We start from the raw sequence: 18502 nt of genomic DNA on the forward strand, positions 1-18502 counted from the left end.
TTTTTTCCGCTGCTGCTTCGCTCCTTCTCTGTTTTTTCTCTTTAATAATGCCTTTTCTCATTCACCCCTTACAAAATGTCCCTCCCGTCTTTCAGATTTTCTCCTCTCTCATCTAACCTTGAACAAACAGTTTCTGTACGGAAGAAAAGAAACCAAGCACTCGAGAAATCTTTTAAAGGATGCGGTGAAAAAAAAAAAAAAAATTAAAAAAAATATTAAACTTTTGAGAAATCTTTCCGGCAATGCTTTTTTTTTTCAGCACACACTCAACACACACATGTGGCGTGTGGAACAGCCTCTACGAAGTCCTCAGGTGGTAAGATGGAACAAAAGCCCCCCGGGTGACTGCAACATATCAGAGGAAGGGAAGGTCACTCCACTGCCTCAAAGATGACTGGGGAAATGGAGTCTTTGTCTGCCACTTTCTCTAGCACTTGTTTGTGTGTGTGTGTGTGTGTGTGTGTGTGTGTGTGTGTGTGTGTGTGTGTGGTGTGTGTCTGTGACTGATCTGCTTCTGTCTTTGTGAATTCCTGACCTTGAGAGTGAGGGACATTTCTGCAAAAGGGAGGAAATTTCATCGGGTCTTCAATTCTTCAAAAGCCAGTTCCAGACTGAGGACACTTGTGATATACTGTCATGCTGTCACATTTCATCTGTTACCAGAGAAAACACCGAAACTCTAACGTGCTCCCAGCAGCCCAAAAAACAACAAGAGGTCAGACCATAAGAAGGTAAACTCAGTAAACAAAATCAGCAAGCAATAAAGCACAGTGGGTCAAAACCAAACTTAGATGACAAACTGAGGTTGCTCTTAGCTTCCTTCTGGTCAAAATCGTCACATTTAAATTGATGTGTTGCTTGATTTCTGTCTGTCCTGTTCATGGAGTACCTGTCATGTGTTGTCAGATCCCTCTTTGGTTCCTGCTTTGTATTGAGCGATGTTAACCTGTCACGTCTACAGAACCTTCGCTTCCCAGTGGCCCCGGATTTTTCTGTTTTGTTTGTCCACCAAGTGTCACTCCTGGGTGTTTGTCGTTTACCCTGCTTTTCCTCTCCCCTCCGACATGTGTACGTGGCGTCGTGCTCTCCCCCTCGCGTTAATTAACCCTGTCCCTGATTGTTCCAGCTCTGTCTTGTTTGCCTCTCAGAGTGTGTGAGAGTCTGTGTCTTGACCTTGTTCTCCTGTCAGTTTGTTTGTGGCACTTTTTGTTTTTCCACCACTGCACCTGTTGTTTTGTTCTGATGTGATTTGGTCAAAGTTTTGAAGTTTTGGTTTTGCTTTACAGCTTTTGATGAGTTTTAGTTTTGAAGATGCTGTTTGTTTTGACCCGTGTCTGCGACCGGACACTCGTCATCTGTCTTGATTGAGGAGATTGCAACTTATTGAACGTTTTGCTAATCTAGTGTATCACTCTTTAAACAACACTTGTGAAACAGTATTACACTAAAAGACACACAAAGAGCTTTCTGCTCCAAAGAAAAGTTTCACCTTTTATCTGGTAACTTAACCATAACATGAATATTCCTGTTGGAATCTGGTTGTGGACATTTTAATGTGTAGTACACATGGGTTTTCTCCTGGTGCTTTCTTTCCTGAATTGTATTGTAAGCATTATCAATCATACCTTACAATATATCAAATTTTGGTTCTCTGCAATCTAATCTGTCAAAAATGACAGACAGCCTTCCAGTTTTGCTGTTATTGTTAAAAAACCTTAGAAGATATGTTCATCAATGACTGTATATGTGGAAGCCGAGGCTTTTAGAGAATCTGTCTAAAAGTTCTCTTTCTCGCTGCATTATGTTGTGAGCATGTGAAGCGTTCAAAATAACGATTAAAATTTCCTCCCCAAAAAGACATGAGTCACCGGATAGAGACAAAGTTTACTTACAAGGTTCTTCTTTGTCAAGTGGAGTCAACTACAGTCCAAGGCGCCAGATTGGTGACTCCTTCCTGCCTCTAGTCTGAGACACATGAGTCATATCTGCAAAGACGCTGCCTTGACTGTCCCTTTTATTTGGACTGGGCTCACACAACCAGTACTAACACACCACTGGTGCGGATGGGATGATCTCTGTTTGAAGCGGCGCTTGACTGCACTGTCTCTGCTCTCTTTTCTCTCCTCTAATCCTTTTGAAGTCTTTAATCGCTGCTGTTTCATAACTGTGCATCTGTACATGTGTCTGCTCATCTAAAAACAGTTGGTGAGAACAGGTGACGAGCTCAGAGCATGAAGATTTGGTTTGGGAGCACCGTTCCACTCTTCATCAATTATTCAGCCAGTCTGTGCTCGGTCTCCCTCTTTCTTTTTCATCATTTCATGCTACTGATTGTTGGAATGGTATCCAGCTGGATTCTCCTCTTTTCTCCTCATCTAGCTCTTCTATCCTCCTTCCTCTCCTTTAAACCTGCCAGGTATGCTGCATGACACTGTGAAAAATAGACAACAAAGACAGGCGGGGGGTGTGGAGGAGGGTGGAGAAACACTCCAAGCAGATAGAGGCTGAAAGAGCACCAGAAGATGGCACGCGGAAAAAATATGAGGTTATTGTCTAAAAATACCACGGCCTCTGTGTCACCGCCATCAGTTTTATTATGCATGCATGATCCTATAAGCCTCCGAATGCAAGAATGCGCATGGCATGTATACGCACAAATACACAGACCCCCTTCAAGGTCAAGCAGCATGTGTCTTTGTTTCAACCCGTTTTCACAGCCACTCATTGATGACAAGGCCAGAGGTAATTAATTACAATACTCTTAATGCATGTATGAACTCAAGGACAGGGTGAGGCGGCGAATTGCTCGCATTCTCTGCAACACAATCGGCGTGATTTGATGTGCTGGTATGTATTTGAACTCGAGCACTGAATTAATTTCATTTCCTGGCTTTCTTGTTTGTGTGCAGAAGCTCCACCGTGAGCTTAGTGTGGGATGGGAATATGTCTATGGGCCATACTAATTACGAGTAGGAATGGAAAGTGTCTAATGTGCTCTGGGGAGGTAATTGACATTGATTTATGTTGCGGAGGACTATGGAGGGGTTCTATCATAGCAGGCAGCCGGCAATCACAACTCTGTATCATTAGGCCGGTGTGTGTGTGTGTATCTGTGTGTGTGTCTGTGTGTGTGTTTGTGCTTTTGTCTGTGAATATTGTGGGATTTTTGACAGTGGTCCAGCATGGAAATGTCACACATAATTAGAGAGAAGCTGACAGAGATCTTCCTAACCAGCGCTCGCTACTGTCATGCATCCCGCTGTACGCATGCAACACACATGCACACACAACCGGCGAAAACGAAGTCACACACTGACACACATTCACACGGAGCCAGACATAGGCGCCTGCCCACGTACATGAACCGATGTGGGTTTTTCTTTCAAGAGATCGCCCTGTACGTGCTACCAAATGTTTCATTTGCATCCTCGCAGAACAAACAGCGACATAGGAGGAGGATGGAAGATGAAAGCTATGGATGAGACGACAACCCGAGGAGAGGACGGAGGATGTGCTTTCACTCTCATTCCAACCCCGTTCCCCATCGAGAGAGAAGAGGACCTGGACAATTAACCACAGAACAGAGAGCATGCTGGGTAATTAGCAGGAAGTCAAAGCTCGCATTCCCCTTGAGTGAACAAACACACACACACACACACACACACACACACTCACACATACACACACACGGTATTCATTTTCTCATCTTTCACAAACATGTGGTTGCTTCAGCTAGAATCATCAGATGTAGAGAACAATTAAGAGAGGTCAGTTTGGTACGAGGGTGAGCGAGAACCAGTCAGATCTGAGAATGAAACAAAAAAGCCCGGGGAGTGCAGGATGCTCAAGGATGGCACCATGAGAATAGTAACCTACTAAAATTGTAGCACAAATTTTGCCGGCAGATGGATACAGCCGAGTGGGCATTCATTTGCTGAGTGTAGCTTAGATGAAGGACATGGAACAATACCGAGGCTGACTGATGTTTGTAGAAAGCACATAAGCACACATCCAGTAAGTAGGTCTCTTTGATTTTATCCACAAGCTGGAACTGCTCCCTCACAGTTCTATATTGTCTTCTGCCAAAGTGCAAAGTTGCAACTGACATGAATGTCTGTCCAGGGTCATTAATTCAATGTAGTGAAAACTGACAGAACATCTGATTAAAGGATTTATATGCTGTTTTTTTTTTTTTTTTGTAAGAGTGAACCTATGTAACCTATGTAAAAGTAGGTTTTCGTTTTGCAAATCTCTGACTCTTAACTGCATGTACCGGTGAGTGTGTATCAGTCTGTGAAAGTCCTGTTCAATGTCAGCTGGTATTGGCTTCAACTCCACCAAAATAGGTGAACTGGGTGGAGATGATGGATGGATTAGTGTGTGCGTGTGTGTGTGTGTGTGTGCTCTAAATATTCTCTCCAGGCATTTAAGAGTGTCTAAATTCAGAGGCTTCATCATTCAAAGGACGCGGCCTTCTTCGTCTTCCAAAGAATGAGTCCACTGACAGCTGAGTACTCTGCAGGGTAAAGCTAATGACGCTGGATGGTCTACGGGAAATTACAGGCCGTGCAGTGGTGCCACGAAGCGTCGGGCTGGTCGAACAGCAATCAGTATCAGTACTGCAATACCGCTGAGATCTAAATGAAGGCTGGATGAAGCTGTGTGGTCCAAAACTGCTTTCCAGGAAAATAAATGGCTACTTTTAATAATCACTGCGAATCTTGGGATAGTGAAGCCGTGAAAGATATGCCCGTTGGATCCTTTTATTGTCTTGGAAATTGTGGACACATTTGCAGGCTTCATTTGAAGGAGCCATTAAATTTGGCCTGAAATCATTGTTCCTCAAATGCAAGAAGGAAAAAAAATCCGTAACAGAGCTAGAACTTAAACAGGATCAAGAGTAACAGACAGACAACTTTAAAAAAAAAAAAAAAAAAAAAAAAAAAAAAAAAAAAAAAAAAAACCTCGATCTGGCCTACGGCTGTGATGGGTTGTAAAAAAAAAAAAAAAGTAGAACTTGTCTGAGAGTTTTGACTGTTTATTACTTTCTCAGGAAGAAATGATGGAAAATAGACCGCTAGGATGATTTAATTTAGGAACTGGGACTGTAAAAAACATTTCCTTTGTCAAGGTAAACCGTTGGAATGGGGGGGAAAAAGGAGCCAGACATATTTTCACGCCAGCGTCCTGAGGCTCCGGTGCCGTTTATGGCGATGCTGCACTGGCTTCGGCCTGGAGCTGCGATAGGCTCCACTTGGCATTATCAAACTTAAATTTACTCCTAAACTTAAAACGATTTCCTCAAATGAATTACATTAAAATAACAGGGCTTGGTGGAGTGGCTTTTCATTAAAAATATTGGATATTATTCTTACGCCATGCATGGCAGATATGCTCTGATCACGGATCTAGTGTCCGACAGTATAACACAAATTCAGTCAGTGGTGGTTACAAAGCAAACAGGTCTCTCCTCCGTCCTCCATCTTTTTCCTCACCCCACAGGTAGCGTCTCTGTGTCTGTCCCCAGAGTAATGCATTTGAGAGTAACTTATAGTAGCCCCCCACCTCTCACCCCCGCCCCCCCCCCCCACTCGCCTCCTCCTTCCCGATAAATTGAGATGCTGCAACCTCCTCAGTGATCTTATTTCTCCCACAGAGTTGTGGCCCGCAGTGGAGCGGGCGGGGGGTGCAGGGGAATGTCCTGAGATCACACAGAGAGATTGAACCTGGCATCAGCGAGCCAAGAGGCTCCCGGGGACCGATTGGAAATCAGGTGTCTTCTCGCAAAACGCTTCAACACATGTACACACATGTGCACTAACATTCACACGGAGAAAGGCATTCCTCTTCGGTCAGTATTTTTTTCGTCTCCGACGCGCACACGCACACACACACACACACACACACACACACACACACACACACACACACACACACACACACGCACGCACACACACACAAGCTATCTATAGTCATTTATCTCACATCGGTAAATGTATCCATGTTCTGTGAGCCTCAATCTCCCTCGTCTGCCTTTCTATCTTCTCTCACACACACTCCCCAAAACAATCTCCTTCAATCACCACCTCTCTCCGTTCTTCTACCTCTTTATCTCTCCCTTTTCTCCCGTAAACCATTCCCTTCCACCCCCTCCGTCGCCACCCTTCGCTCTCCAGACTTATATTTCTTCGCTATATCACCGCTCCCTCCGTCGTCTGTTTCTGTCTCTCCCCTCCTCTGCCAGTCATCCGGGCCCCGGGGTGTTCTTAGGTGATCAATCTTCATCCTCTCAGCGCCGTCACACTATTGGGTCACGCCGAAACGCACGCTGAGACACGCGCGATCACGCCCGCTTTACTACAAGCAGTGGACAACAAATGCCAAGATTTACATATGATGCCAATGAGGAACGGTCACAAACACACACACACACACACACACACACACACACACACACACACACACACACACACACACACACACACACACACACACACAAACACACACAAGGACATGTACCCTCCCTCAGAGGAGCAGGTTGCTCATCACATCTTATAGCTGGTGGTTATAATGAGATGGTGGCCGGGCTGTGCCAGCTCTGGGATGGTGTGACTCTCTGGCTCTGCCGGGCTGGCTCCGGCCCAACCGCCGGTTCCAGCAGCTCCAGCCAGCCCAGCCAGCCTCCGCCATAGCCTGGACCAGGAAGGAGGTCCCAATCTGGGCTGGAGGGTGGAGCTGGAGAGTCCGTGTGCTGCTCTGGGCTTCATTTATAGTGCCGGGCTCCAAGCCATGCCCAACCCCGCCACCTGAACATGACCAAATACTGGCACCGCAGGGGGGCTCAACAGTGTCTGCGAGACGCTTCATTTAAATCTATAAATCTCCGTCTCAGCGGAAAAATGAGTTATAACTCAATCTTTGTTGCACTAAAGGTCACTGTGTCAAAACCACAAAAAAATACAAATAGCAAAGGTCTGGATTAGCAGTTGCACATGGAAATACCTTCTTTTTAAAGGTGAAAGTATTACTGGTTTGCATGACGTCCCAATTTTACCCATCATGCATTCTGGCACAATGCATCAGCCCAGGTTGAGTACAGACCTGAGATCAGTGGAGCTGAATTAAACATCGCGAGGACTCATAAATACTGCACAGGGCCAGCACTCAGGGGAGCTTCTGCAGGCCCATCAGAGCTGGAAGCCCCGGCGCCCAGCAGGAGAAACACAACTACAGCTTGCTGAGTAAATGCTCGGAGCGCGCCGGCGCGCATGCTAGCGAGCATGTAGGCAGTGTCCCTTTCACTGCAGGCCTCATGAATAGTAATACCCCGCATGAATGCTCTGTTTGCCCCGTAAGTGTTCTTTGTGTACTGGCAGGAGCACATGTGTAGCGTGTGAAATGGTTTGTATTTCCTGCTCCCTCTCGCTCCAGGTTGCATGCATAATGCCGTTGGTACACGTCAGCTTTTTATAGGTGATGATGACGCTTTTCACTGAGTCATAGCTCTGATTTGATTTTTTTTTCCCCCCTCAATTTGTTAGGTCCGTATATCCGGTGATACTGTACATTTACAGGATGTTCTGTGGTTTTGTGGTCGCTCACTGAACAAAGACATAAAACCGAATCTCTCACAAATGATGCTGAAAGGGAGGCGAACCGTTACGGAAAGTTCAGGTCTTCCTGGCTTCATATTTAGAGCGTTTACACTACAAGATTGTATCTCTGCCTTGGCGATGTATCAAATGACATGAGTCTCAGGCGTTCATGAAATCTGCTCAAAGTGGAAATTCAACAGAAGGGTGAGACAATCAGTGGAATAAAAGCAACACTAGTAATCCCTTAAATTTGATTTGGCCGTTTTACTGATTCTTAGATATTTTTGTTTTTGTTCATTTTGCTCTGTCAGATAACGCTGCTTTAAACTGGTTTGACAGTGACTCTCTGAAGCAGTGACAGTGATAAATTGTATTATATTTGAATAATTAATTGACTCAAAGCCTCTAGTTTATGTATCTCCTCCCCTACTGAAATGTTTTTAATGCAGGTGAAGACAAAACCCAATCAGGCCAACACCACTTCATATATATATATATATATATATATATATATATATATATATATATATATATATATATATATATATATATATATATATATATATATATACATATGTATGTATATGTATGTATATATGTAGACAAAATGAGAGACAAATAAATACAAACTTTCACTTTTATAATCATGCAACTGGTCAACTTATGAGATGTATTTCAATTAAATAAGTATCTGTTTTTAAAATCACACTAACCTGCTTTGAATCATTATTTTTTCTAAAACAATAGAAAAAAAAACACGTGAAATATGGTGAGTCCACCCTCCACAGCCATCCAGCACATCCCTCCTTCTGCTTTCTACACAAATCGCACCCTGGATATAATCAACAATAATACAACAAATGGACAGATAACCCGAAACAGGCTTAGGGCCAGCTGGGGGAAGGCGTAAATAAATGTTAGGTGGGTGTAAAGCAACAAAAGCTCACGAGGGGCCCACTCACGACAGCATTTACAGGAGCAAACCTCTCCACATACAAAGTCTGTTAATTCCAGTGCAATTGTCCTGATAAGTGGATTCACTTGTGGAGGCAGAGGAATTTGTGTGGTCCGATAATTCTGCAAATTTAATGAAAAAAACTGCAGCGAAGCTGTATGATTTCACTTTAATTTTGTTTTTTTGAGTGAAGGATCTGCACATCGCTGTGTGACGGTTCTCAAACCGAACAGGCCGTTGATGCAATGGAGAGTTCAAAGTTGGGCTTTCATCCGGGCTGTACTGCACATTTCATCTTTACAAAATGCAGTTTTATTGAGAATTAAACATCTTCTCAAAAACCCCTGAGCAGAAGTAAAAACCCACCTCTTGAAATAATACCGAACCCTGAAAGTAGTTTCTGCAGCACTGAGATTCCTGCGCCATTTAATTCACAAGGCCGCGGTAATAAAGTTCACAATTTTCCAACGCGTCCGTGGCCTCAGTCATGTTTTTGTGCTCGTTTACACCGGCCTGCCATTGATTTGCTCCCGTGTCACCAAGAAGATTGCTTTCCTCTTTTCAAGTTTGCATTCTCAACATTCTTTGCGGAACAGCTTTCAGGTCCGTCCGAGTGAGTGAAAAGTTCCCCATCAGGGCTTCTCACGCCGCCCGGCTCCTCTTTTCTCTCTGCGCCTTTCTGCCTGACACAATCAAAGTGTGCTCACAGGAATGTTGTTGAAGCCGCATGGCTCTGACCTTTCATTCCTCACTATTGATTACTCATAGCTTATTCCACCACTGCGCTTACTGTAAGTGGCTCCAGCTATCAGCATCAAGCAAACCTGTCAACTGTAAAAACACGAAAACTGAAAAAAGGAAACCAAGGAGAACATATTTCCACTGACCTGGTCTCCAGCGGGACGTTGCTGTTGAGCACCCAGCTGTCTTGTAATTGGACCGACTCGGGGGTGGTGGGCCCGTCTCCGGTGCCGGGGGCCGGGGCGTGGATGGGGTTGCGTCCCCCTCTCAGGGTGTTTCTGTTCAGACTGTTGGCAGACTGGTGGGACAGGGTGTGGTGGTTGTGTGGTGGTGGCAGTGGCGGCCGTAGTGTGGACTGACTGTGGTGGTTGGCGGCCCCTGGAACACAAAAGAAACGAGAACAAATTTAAAAGATGCATTCAGACTGGGTTCTTGGTCCATACAGAGTTACAACATTCTCAAGTTCACACTGGCACTGATTACATAAAATGCATATATACAGTGGTGGTGGCGTTTAGAGAGAGGACTGGAAGTTCACAGGTTCGAATCCTGCAGCACTGTGGGTCCTTAAATCAAGACCTTAGACCCCCTGATGCTTCCAGCGTATGAGTGAAGTAACTTCCTCAAGTCGAGTCATAGAATAATTCTTCAATCTGCAACATAATTTACATTAAATGCAGCGCGACGTGGTGGATGTGGAAGCTATAATCTAACCGACAAATTCTAAAATGTCCAAAAAATGCCAGATTTTCCTCCATTAAGCACGTCATTTAAACGGTGAAGACGCAGCACTTCTAAATTCCATCACATCCGCTTGCAGCTCTTCGGTCTGTGCTGCGTTCACACTCCCATCGCACTCTAATCACTCGGGCTTGTTCGCAAGTGTACTGAGACCTGCTTTTCAGGCGGACTTGGTCACCACGAGCACGCCGAAGGCGCCATTCACGCTCCCGCAAACGAGGTTACTAATTCAGCCATCTTATCAGGGTTCATTCTAACAGGAGCCACGGCGGCAGGAGTGAACACACCCTCTGCCTGAAACATTCAAGAGCTTTATCAGAAAACACAACCAATCAAGCTTCTCAGCTAGCAAATGACTTTATTAACATTCTGCTGCCTCGGAAACTGCAATCACTTGGTTCAGAGAAGGTGTCATCTTTTCAGTTGATAACTTATTGAAGGAGGAAATTCCAACTAAATAGAACGTGAAATTTGGTAAAATTGTCCTCTTGCAATTTGCTATGTTTTGTCGATTTCCACTTCATTTTTTTTTTTCTTTTTTGCCCGGTTTTCAAGTCATGCAGTTCTTCCACTTGCTTTCTCTCATTGTTTCACATTTTCTTTTTTTTTTTTTTTTTTGCAAGTAAGGAAAGGTTCACGCGAGCGATATTAGAGCACTCAGCACAGCATGCGCCCTCATCTCTCGCTCTCAGACTTGGGGGAACATGTCAGCTAGAATCCAATAGCAGTCCTTCCAACAATGAGCTAATGGACTGTTGAGTGAGAGAGCTGAAAAATAAACCCGGATGACTCAGATGAGAACACCCATTCACACGTCCCCCCTCTCTCTCTCTCTCTCTCTCTCTCCCCCTCTCTCCTTCTTTTTGTGTATCAATAGAGGATTTGAGCCCATCTCCATAGTGTGCGTCCGTGTAGGTTCGCTCGGGAAAATCAATAAACCACATAAGACACGGCGCAGCAGAGCTTGATACAAACTGCACCGCTTGGTTTACATTAGCATACTTCATGTTCCCATGTTGCCAGGTGCATAAATTCACAGCACTGCTGGTCAAAATTAATTACGATAAAAACAAACAAAAAGAAAATACATGAAGTGATAAAAAAAAAAAAGAAAAGAGAGTCACATAATGACAGTCTGCACCTTTGTTCCACTGGTGTCTGAATAGAAGTGTTGAGATTGTGGCAAAACAGAAAGCCATTGATGTTACGTACATTCAAATTTTTTGGCTTTACAGCATAGTTTGCTTTCTTTTCATCAATGCTTCCCGATGCACTTTCATCATTACTTTGCACATCTGAGCGGGGAATGCATTATGCCGATTGTTTGTTTTGCACATTACTGATCTCATGTTGATCAAAGGTTGGCGTAAGACGCACATATGCACACATACATGTGAGGTGAAAACAACAAAAGCAATTGCTTTGTCAAGCTGTGTGATCACACTTGGCCTTTTCCATTTGTCATTTCTTTTTGGTCTGGAATTATTAAAGAAAAGAAACAAAGCGGAAGAGGAAGACAGAGATTTGTTGATGTGTTACACTTTCCTGTCTACTTCTTTTTTTTTTTTTTTTTTTGCTTTGATATTTGCTCGTCAAAAGCTTATGAGGAGGCATATATGATAGTGCACAAACAAAACATCGAGTCAAATGCATATTGCAGCATATTATGCACAGAAATCCAATCATTAAATGCATTTATAGTGATGTTTTCTGGCAAGCTGACTACGGCCTGAGCTCCGGAAAAGTTGGCGCATCGTACAAACTATGAACAAAGATTGAACGCAATTATGTGCACTGTTGATTTCAAATTTGTTGCCAGCAACATATTAAAAAAAAAAAAGTTAGGACAGACACGGTATTGCCTCAGATGCTCTTTTAACAACATTTTTTAAGCATAGAGGATGTAAGAAGATTCAGTGTCATTCTGAATGTAGTAAAAGTTATTTGCTTCTGTCCGATCCTTCCCCTCTGACGAGACCTGAACCTCGGTATTAAGCCTCCACCTCGGAGTCTGGATCTATCAGAGCTTATAAAAGCACACTGTACCCTCCAAACCCCCTAAACTCTCACACTGTCCATGCTTCATCTCACATAGACGAGTGATTTTTGATTAAATGTTAGACTTCTTGATGTTTTCCACAGCACAGGATGTTATTTTCCCACCTGGTAGGATCCACAGACATTTAACACACAACTCTTCTCATGTTTTTGACTCAAAACATCTGTTAAGTATTTATATTTAAGTGTCAAAGTGTCACACCTTTGGTTTTTCTGCCAAAGCTTACATATGCATTATTATTACAAAAAAAAAGTCCTGAACATGCATGTTGTAATGATAATTTTAATTGATTCATTCTCTATTTATTTCTTCTTGTCACTATTTACAGATACAATCACAATGGAAAAAGGCATCCGCCTCACCCCCAGGGATAACATGCTACTTCCATCCTTTCTCAACACTGGACTTCAGCTGCTTAACAGCTCAGGGTTTTGTTGTGTCTTGTTCCCGTCCAGAATATTTTTAGCTCTCGGACTTCTTTAAGACAGACCCATGCTGTGGCAAGTCATGCAGAATGTGATTTGATGGTTTGTCATGCTGAAATAAGCAAGGACTTCACTGGAAGAAAAAAAAAAAAAAAAGAAAAAAGCTGAGGAGAAGGCAGCAGATGTTACTTCAGAACTTATAAATATTGTCCAGCATTAATGGAGTCTTCAGAGATATGTATGCAAGTCTTGGATGCCCAAAAGCTCTTATGCAACCCCATACGATTGCAGCCGCTGCTTTTTGAACTTTGTGTCGATAACAACCTGATTTGTCCCTGTTCCTTTCAGGCCCGAGGACACTGTGTTCACCATTTCCAAGAACAATTTCAAATTTTGATTCAATCGACCACAAATGAATGCTGGCCCACAGAAAACAGCAGCATCTCTGCATCTGGTTTCGTCTCTGCACGGCTGAAATTTTTTATTTTTATTTTTTTTCGTGGCGGCAGTGGCAAACTAGGCTCAAAGATAATAGTTTCAAAAGTGTTCCCATGCCCATGGAGTGTCTGTATTTAATGCAGCGCTGCCCAAGGGCCCGAGACTCACAGCCGGACGAAGGGACATACGCCTTCAGAGACTACTTCGAATCTTTTACTAATATGTAACACAGATGGGGAAAAAAAAAGACTCCCTCAAGTTCTTTGCAACCTTACGCTAAGGAATTTTCCTCTTTAATTGTTGTGCTATTTCAGTCTTTCACAAAATTATGAATCGCTTTTCATCTTGCCTCCTGAAAGACTTAGCCTCTCTGGGCTGCTCTTTTTATGGCCGTTCAAGATACTGACATCTTGCCAGTTAACCTAATTAATTAGTTAACAAGTAGGTTCCTTTTTTTATGTGTCTTAGTGATACCGAAACTTTTCTGCCTTTTGTTATTTAATGTCAAGGCTTTTTGACACCAAATTACAAAAAGCAAAGATTTTCTAAAAAAAAAATGGCCAAATTCAGTTAGTTTCTCACACAGTATGCAGATTTCTGTCGATTTTCAATGTACTTCACGCTATTTATGTGGTTTTGAACTGTTCCCTCGTTTCCTTCCACACATAAATGCTCAAAGCCCCAGGAAGGGTGTTGGGAGCAGATAAAGCACCCCGAGCTTCTGCGCAGCTCCAGCTGTAACGTCGCCTCGTTTGTCAGGTGACCCGATTCCACCGTGGCACCGCTGGGATGTAGGTGACACCAACATGGCCGCCGAGAACAGATGCTCGTGAAAGGAGAGAAGAGGGGAAGAGGGGGCAGGAGACGAGCGATGGATCGAGGTCCGACCTTCAGCGACACAAAACATCTGTTTGTGCGCGCAAAGATGCTCTTGGGGGGAAACATATATACATGCATGCATAAGCTTGTGCGCACAGACACACTTCGCACCTGTGCAAAAAGCAAAAGTCTTGCATCCCGCATGCAGAGTGAGAATTGATATTAAAGTATGCAGTAATTTTATTTCTTGTTATCCCCTTCTTGCTTCTCGTGCTTCTCGTGCAGCCTCATTTCTTCATGATCATTGTTTTCCTCTCTTTCATCTTGCTTTCATTTGCATGTTATTTGTGTCCTTTGCCGGGATGTAAAGCTCTTTGAGATAAACCTTGTTTGTTAAAACACTTTATAAATAAATTTGTCTTGACTCCCCCCCCCCCCCCCCACCCTCCCCGCAGCATCCCCCGTAAATGTGAAACAGCTCCTGCTTCTATCTGCATAAATACTTTTATCTGGCCTAAGCATATCAACAATGCACACAACATCGAGGGGGAGGAGATAGCAAGCTCACTCGCATGCAGACATGGACACAGTCCCAGTGATGCAAAAAATAAAAGTAGGCAACTCCACACACACACACACACACACACACACACACACACACACACACACACAGGCTTGCCGTCTCCCATGTTTAAATCTGCGTACAAAAAAAAAAAAGAGAGAAAGAAAAAAGCGCATGCCTTTTCGGCTTTGTTCACTTTCCTGCAATAAATATTGAACAGTTTTTTTTTTTTTCATTCAAATTCAGATGAATAATAAATGACACACCTTGTATAGAAGAGGAATACATGGCTTTTCAGTCCGGGGTTTCCATGAACTGCCATGGCCTGAGTGCGCGTCTGTGTGTGTGTGTTTGAAAGTTTTTTCGTGTATGTACTGTATGTGTGTGTGTTTGTCTTGTCTGTGTGCGTGTGCCGACTCCACCAGGAGAGTGTATTCTTCAGATAACCAGCTACTACATAACTGCATGAGGACTGAGTCATATCCTGTGCTGCCGCAGCGGCTCTCATCGACTAATATTTCTAATAGAGACATTTGGCTCATACACGCAAAGACACACACACACCCAAAAAAAAAAAAAAATCCCATTATCTATTATCTGGCAGCAAATTCTACGACATAACACCAGATAGTGTCAAAAAAAAAAAAGTCAATTCTTAGTGGTTGCCTGCGATGCATTGCACTGGCTTTCCTCAGGGCTGCCTGGGACCACCAGAGCTGTCATCTACTCTTTTGTCACTGATCTTGGTTGTTAGATTAAGGTAGATTAGCTTTGATTGTTTGTTTCGGTCTTCATTCCTGACTACACAGAGGTGTAAATGGACTTTACCTATGGAGCACGTTTTCACTGCTTCACCGTCAGTCACATTCACCATGTGAAGAGGCTCTGAAGCGCAGCGGTTAGTAAGCTTGCCTCAATGCGAGGAGCTCCTCGGGTCATCAGCGCCTCTGTGCATGTGTGGGATTTCTCCAGCGACTCCTGTTTTCAAGGATATTCAAAGAATGTGAATTATCAGTTGGTTTGAATGTGGGTGTGTGTGTGATAGTATCGCTCTGGGTTTGACCTGTGATGGACTGTCCAAAGACTAACCTGCCTTCACTCAGCCTGCCGGTATTGACTGCGGCACCCCGAAGTCGAATAAATCTGTATAGAAGACGGACGGCTGGATGAATCAATATGTGCTGAATAAAGTGGTTAAATGTCTCCTTACGAATGCCTCATTCTCGTCTGTATAGAAATGTACAGCTGCAAAATAATAATAAAAAAAAACTTTTATTCTTTGAAAAGTCTCGCAACCAGAAGAAGTTCAAAAAAGTCTCTCAACATGCGGTGAAATATTTATGATCACAGACAAATTGCTCGCTATTTTTCTGCTCTAGCCTGGGAGATTGATGTCAAAGAAATTTGTTTTCATGTTAGACTTCAGTTCCATAAAAAAAAAAATAAAAAAAAAATCCTTTGAGCTTCCCGAGAAAACACAAATACATCGAGAAGTGGGGTCCGCCAGAGGAGCAAGGCTGGTGCACAAGGCCGCCTTTTCATACGTGCAAAGAACTCTTGAAGAAAAGCGCCGATTGTTTGGGCTGCAGAAAGACAAATTTGACTATTCATTGGAAGCAAGGCTGCCGCAGTAACGAGTAATCTGGAGGTAAATGGGCTCAATAAATTAAGATGGCGCAACTTAGTCAGACGAATTGTCGGGTTCCTAAACTACAACCTGCAGGTAGGCTAATGGGAACAACCGTTCTACCAGGAACCGAGCCTGATAAAAGACAAAACATGCCACAAAGAAATAGAGCAATTAGTGAGCAACCAAGCAGATCACATTTTATTCCACTTTATCTCGTCCTCCTTTCTTTCCTCTCTCTTTAACCCACCAGTGTGAGTAAACAGCGATCAAGAGCAGATTTTCTCAACAGCCCTGTGTTTTTGTTTCTGCAGCCACTTTTTGAGGAGAAGCTCAGAGCCCTTCTGACTGCTGTTGATCCTGACCCACTTTTATTGTGTCCAAGGTCCCTGGCGACTGGAGGGCGGTAGCAGTGATGGAGGGGGGAACTATAGCTGTAAGCTGGTGAGTTTGGCCGGGGCTAATCCCTGGAAGTTCATTATGCTCACACGTCTAAAAGAGCCTCTTTCAGCTGAAGAGCATTAGCTTGTCTGCTAACTTGTCTCGGATGTAAAATACACTGCGCGCATACACACATCTGTGAAAGACGGGGGTTTGCAACACCGTATTAAGCTCTGTGTGTGCGTGTGTGTGTGTGTGTGTGTGTGTGTGTGTGAGTGTGAGTGTGTGTGTGTGAGGGACCAGCTGGCATCAGGAAGCAACGAAGGCAGTTTGTTTTGCAGTCCTTGATGGCCAAACTGTTTATTGGCATTTTCTGTGGTGAACAGAAAAGTCACACAGGGTAGGATGTGCATCTATGTGTGTGCGTCTGTGTGTATATACTATATGTGTGTGTGTGTGTGTGTGTGTGTGTGCGCCCAAGACAGAAATGCCCATTCAGCAGTTAAAAAGGGATCATTGCAGGGTTTAGCTCCCGCCCCTCGCTCTCCATCCTCCCCACTTCCCCCGTCTCTCCATCTTTTTTATTTCACGCCCCATATCTCCACTGCATCCATCTTTCTTTTTTGAAGGGAGTTGAAAAAAAAAAAAAAAAAAAAAAAAAAACGCTGCAGCAACCTTCCCTGTTTCTCGTGCACCTTCTCCCTTGGCTAATTGCTATGCTCCCTGTGTTTTAAGGTGGTATTATTCCCATGTGCTGCCGCTGCTGCTACTTCATGTGTCCTCCCTGCCTGAGAATGTCACATGCTTCTCATTTGTCATTCTTCTCAGAGCTTTAGAGGCTGAGCGAGGAAGGAGAGCTTGAGGTGAAACTCAGCTCCACACACACACACACACACACACACATGCTGACAAAGGGGGCTTGAGCCTCGCGTTAGTTTTATTAGATGGGAATGTACACACCGACACACACGGCCACAAAAATAGAGGCTAAGTTGGTGTATGCATTTACGTCTGCATACGCACACACGCGCACACACATACACACACACACCCGTATACCGCCTCTGCCTTGGCTAGTCATCTCTGTCTAATTAGGAGGCAATAATCCGCTAGAGAAGAGTCATCACATTCAGCCAAAAACAAACAGTCTCCATGAGCAGAAATGCATGTGTGCATTTCACCCACACACACCCATATGCACGCACGTAAAGCCACTCACACACAAATCATCCCACAGTTACGCAAATGTCACCCTTACATAAGTACCATTAGGAAGGATAACATTAGCGGAGAAGAAGAAGGGAACGCGTCTTTGTTGTGCCTTTGTTTCTGCAGATTTGTTTCAACAAAGCCATTAAACATTCATCGCCTCGGCAGTGACTTGAGGTGGCTTCCCTGGCAGCAGATAGCTAGCCACTTTAGAGAAGGCTGGGGCTAAAAATAGCTTAGTGTTCCCCATGCATAATGAATGGCCAGAGACAGCGCTAACGCTAGCTCTTTCCAGGAGCGATCTGCTACGCTCCGTTTGGCCGTCTCGGCTCTCCGGGCGTTCCGAAGGAGCGTTCCCAGACAGGTGCTCCGAGCCAGACAGTATTCCCATATAAACATTCGCAGACCAATTCCCAGCCAATCCCCGGCAACGGCGTTCCGTTCCCGTTCACCTGTCACGCTTCACTAGGAGCACAAGTCATGTCTGTCCACCTGTTAGCTAAGGTAATGGTGGACTACTTTAGAGGAAGGCACACGCACGCAAACACAAACAGCATGCAGCTTCCTGAGGATTATCTCGCTGTGGTCAGTTTCTGCCTGGCTTGGTAAGGCTCATTTCCTGCCCAGCATCCACTCTCTGCAGGACCGCACCAAACACACACACAAACTCACACACACACACACACACATGCATGCACTTTCACAGCACATGCATAAACTGTAGCCGGTTATAGGTGTTTTATTTGCTCACAGGCGTTCCTGTGCCTTCCTACATGCCAGGGTATGTTTATGCAGTGCCAGACCGCCACTCTAAACTCATTTAGGTCGATTTTAATGGATGCCCAAAGCCAAGGACTCTCTCTGCACCCATTAGATCAGCAGTCCTGGCTGGGGAATGTGGCAATTTGCAATTTCATCTCAATGTTGTTCTCCCTCCATCCAAATATCTC

The 18502-nt window shown here is 44.1% G+C and overlaps 1 protein-coding gene and 1 long non-coding RNA gene across 8 annotated transcripts in view; one reads left to right on the forward strand and one right to left on the reverse strand.

Annotated features, from left to right (window-relative positions):
• Positions 1-18502, reverse strand: part of tenm2a (teneurin transmembrane protein 2a) — a 232366-nt gene that overhangs the window by 49278 nt on the left and 164586 nt on the right. For 6 of the 7 annotated variants that reach the window (XM_030101639.1, XM_030101622.1, XM_030101630.1 and 3 more), the window contains one exon: positions 9438-9669. In XM_030101639.1, coding sequence (XP_029957499.1) covers positions 9438-9669 — 232 coding nt within the window. Of the gene's footprint in view, positions 1-9437; positions 9670-11173; positions 11564-18502 lie in introns of those variants that run through there. The other variant, XM_030101656.1, reaches the window with a different exon arrangement.
• On the forward strand, positions 436-16959 carry LOC115395961 (uncharacterized). The gene is made up of 3 exons (XR_003932338.1): positions 436-489; positions 12514-12519; positions 16825-16959. It is a non-coding gene; the product is annotated as an uncharacterized LOC115395961 (long non-coding RNA).

Source organism: Salarias fasciatus, chromosome 2, assembly GCF_902148845.1.
Source record: "Salarias fasciatus chromosome 2, fSalaFa1.1, whole genome shotgun sequence".
NCBI classification, from domain to species: domain Eukaryota; kingdom Metazoa; phylum Chordata; class Actinopteri; order Blenniiformes; family Blenniidae; genus Salarias; species Salarias fasciatus.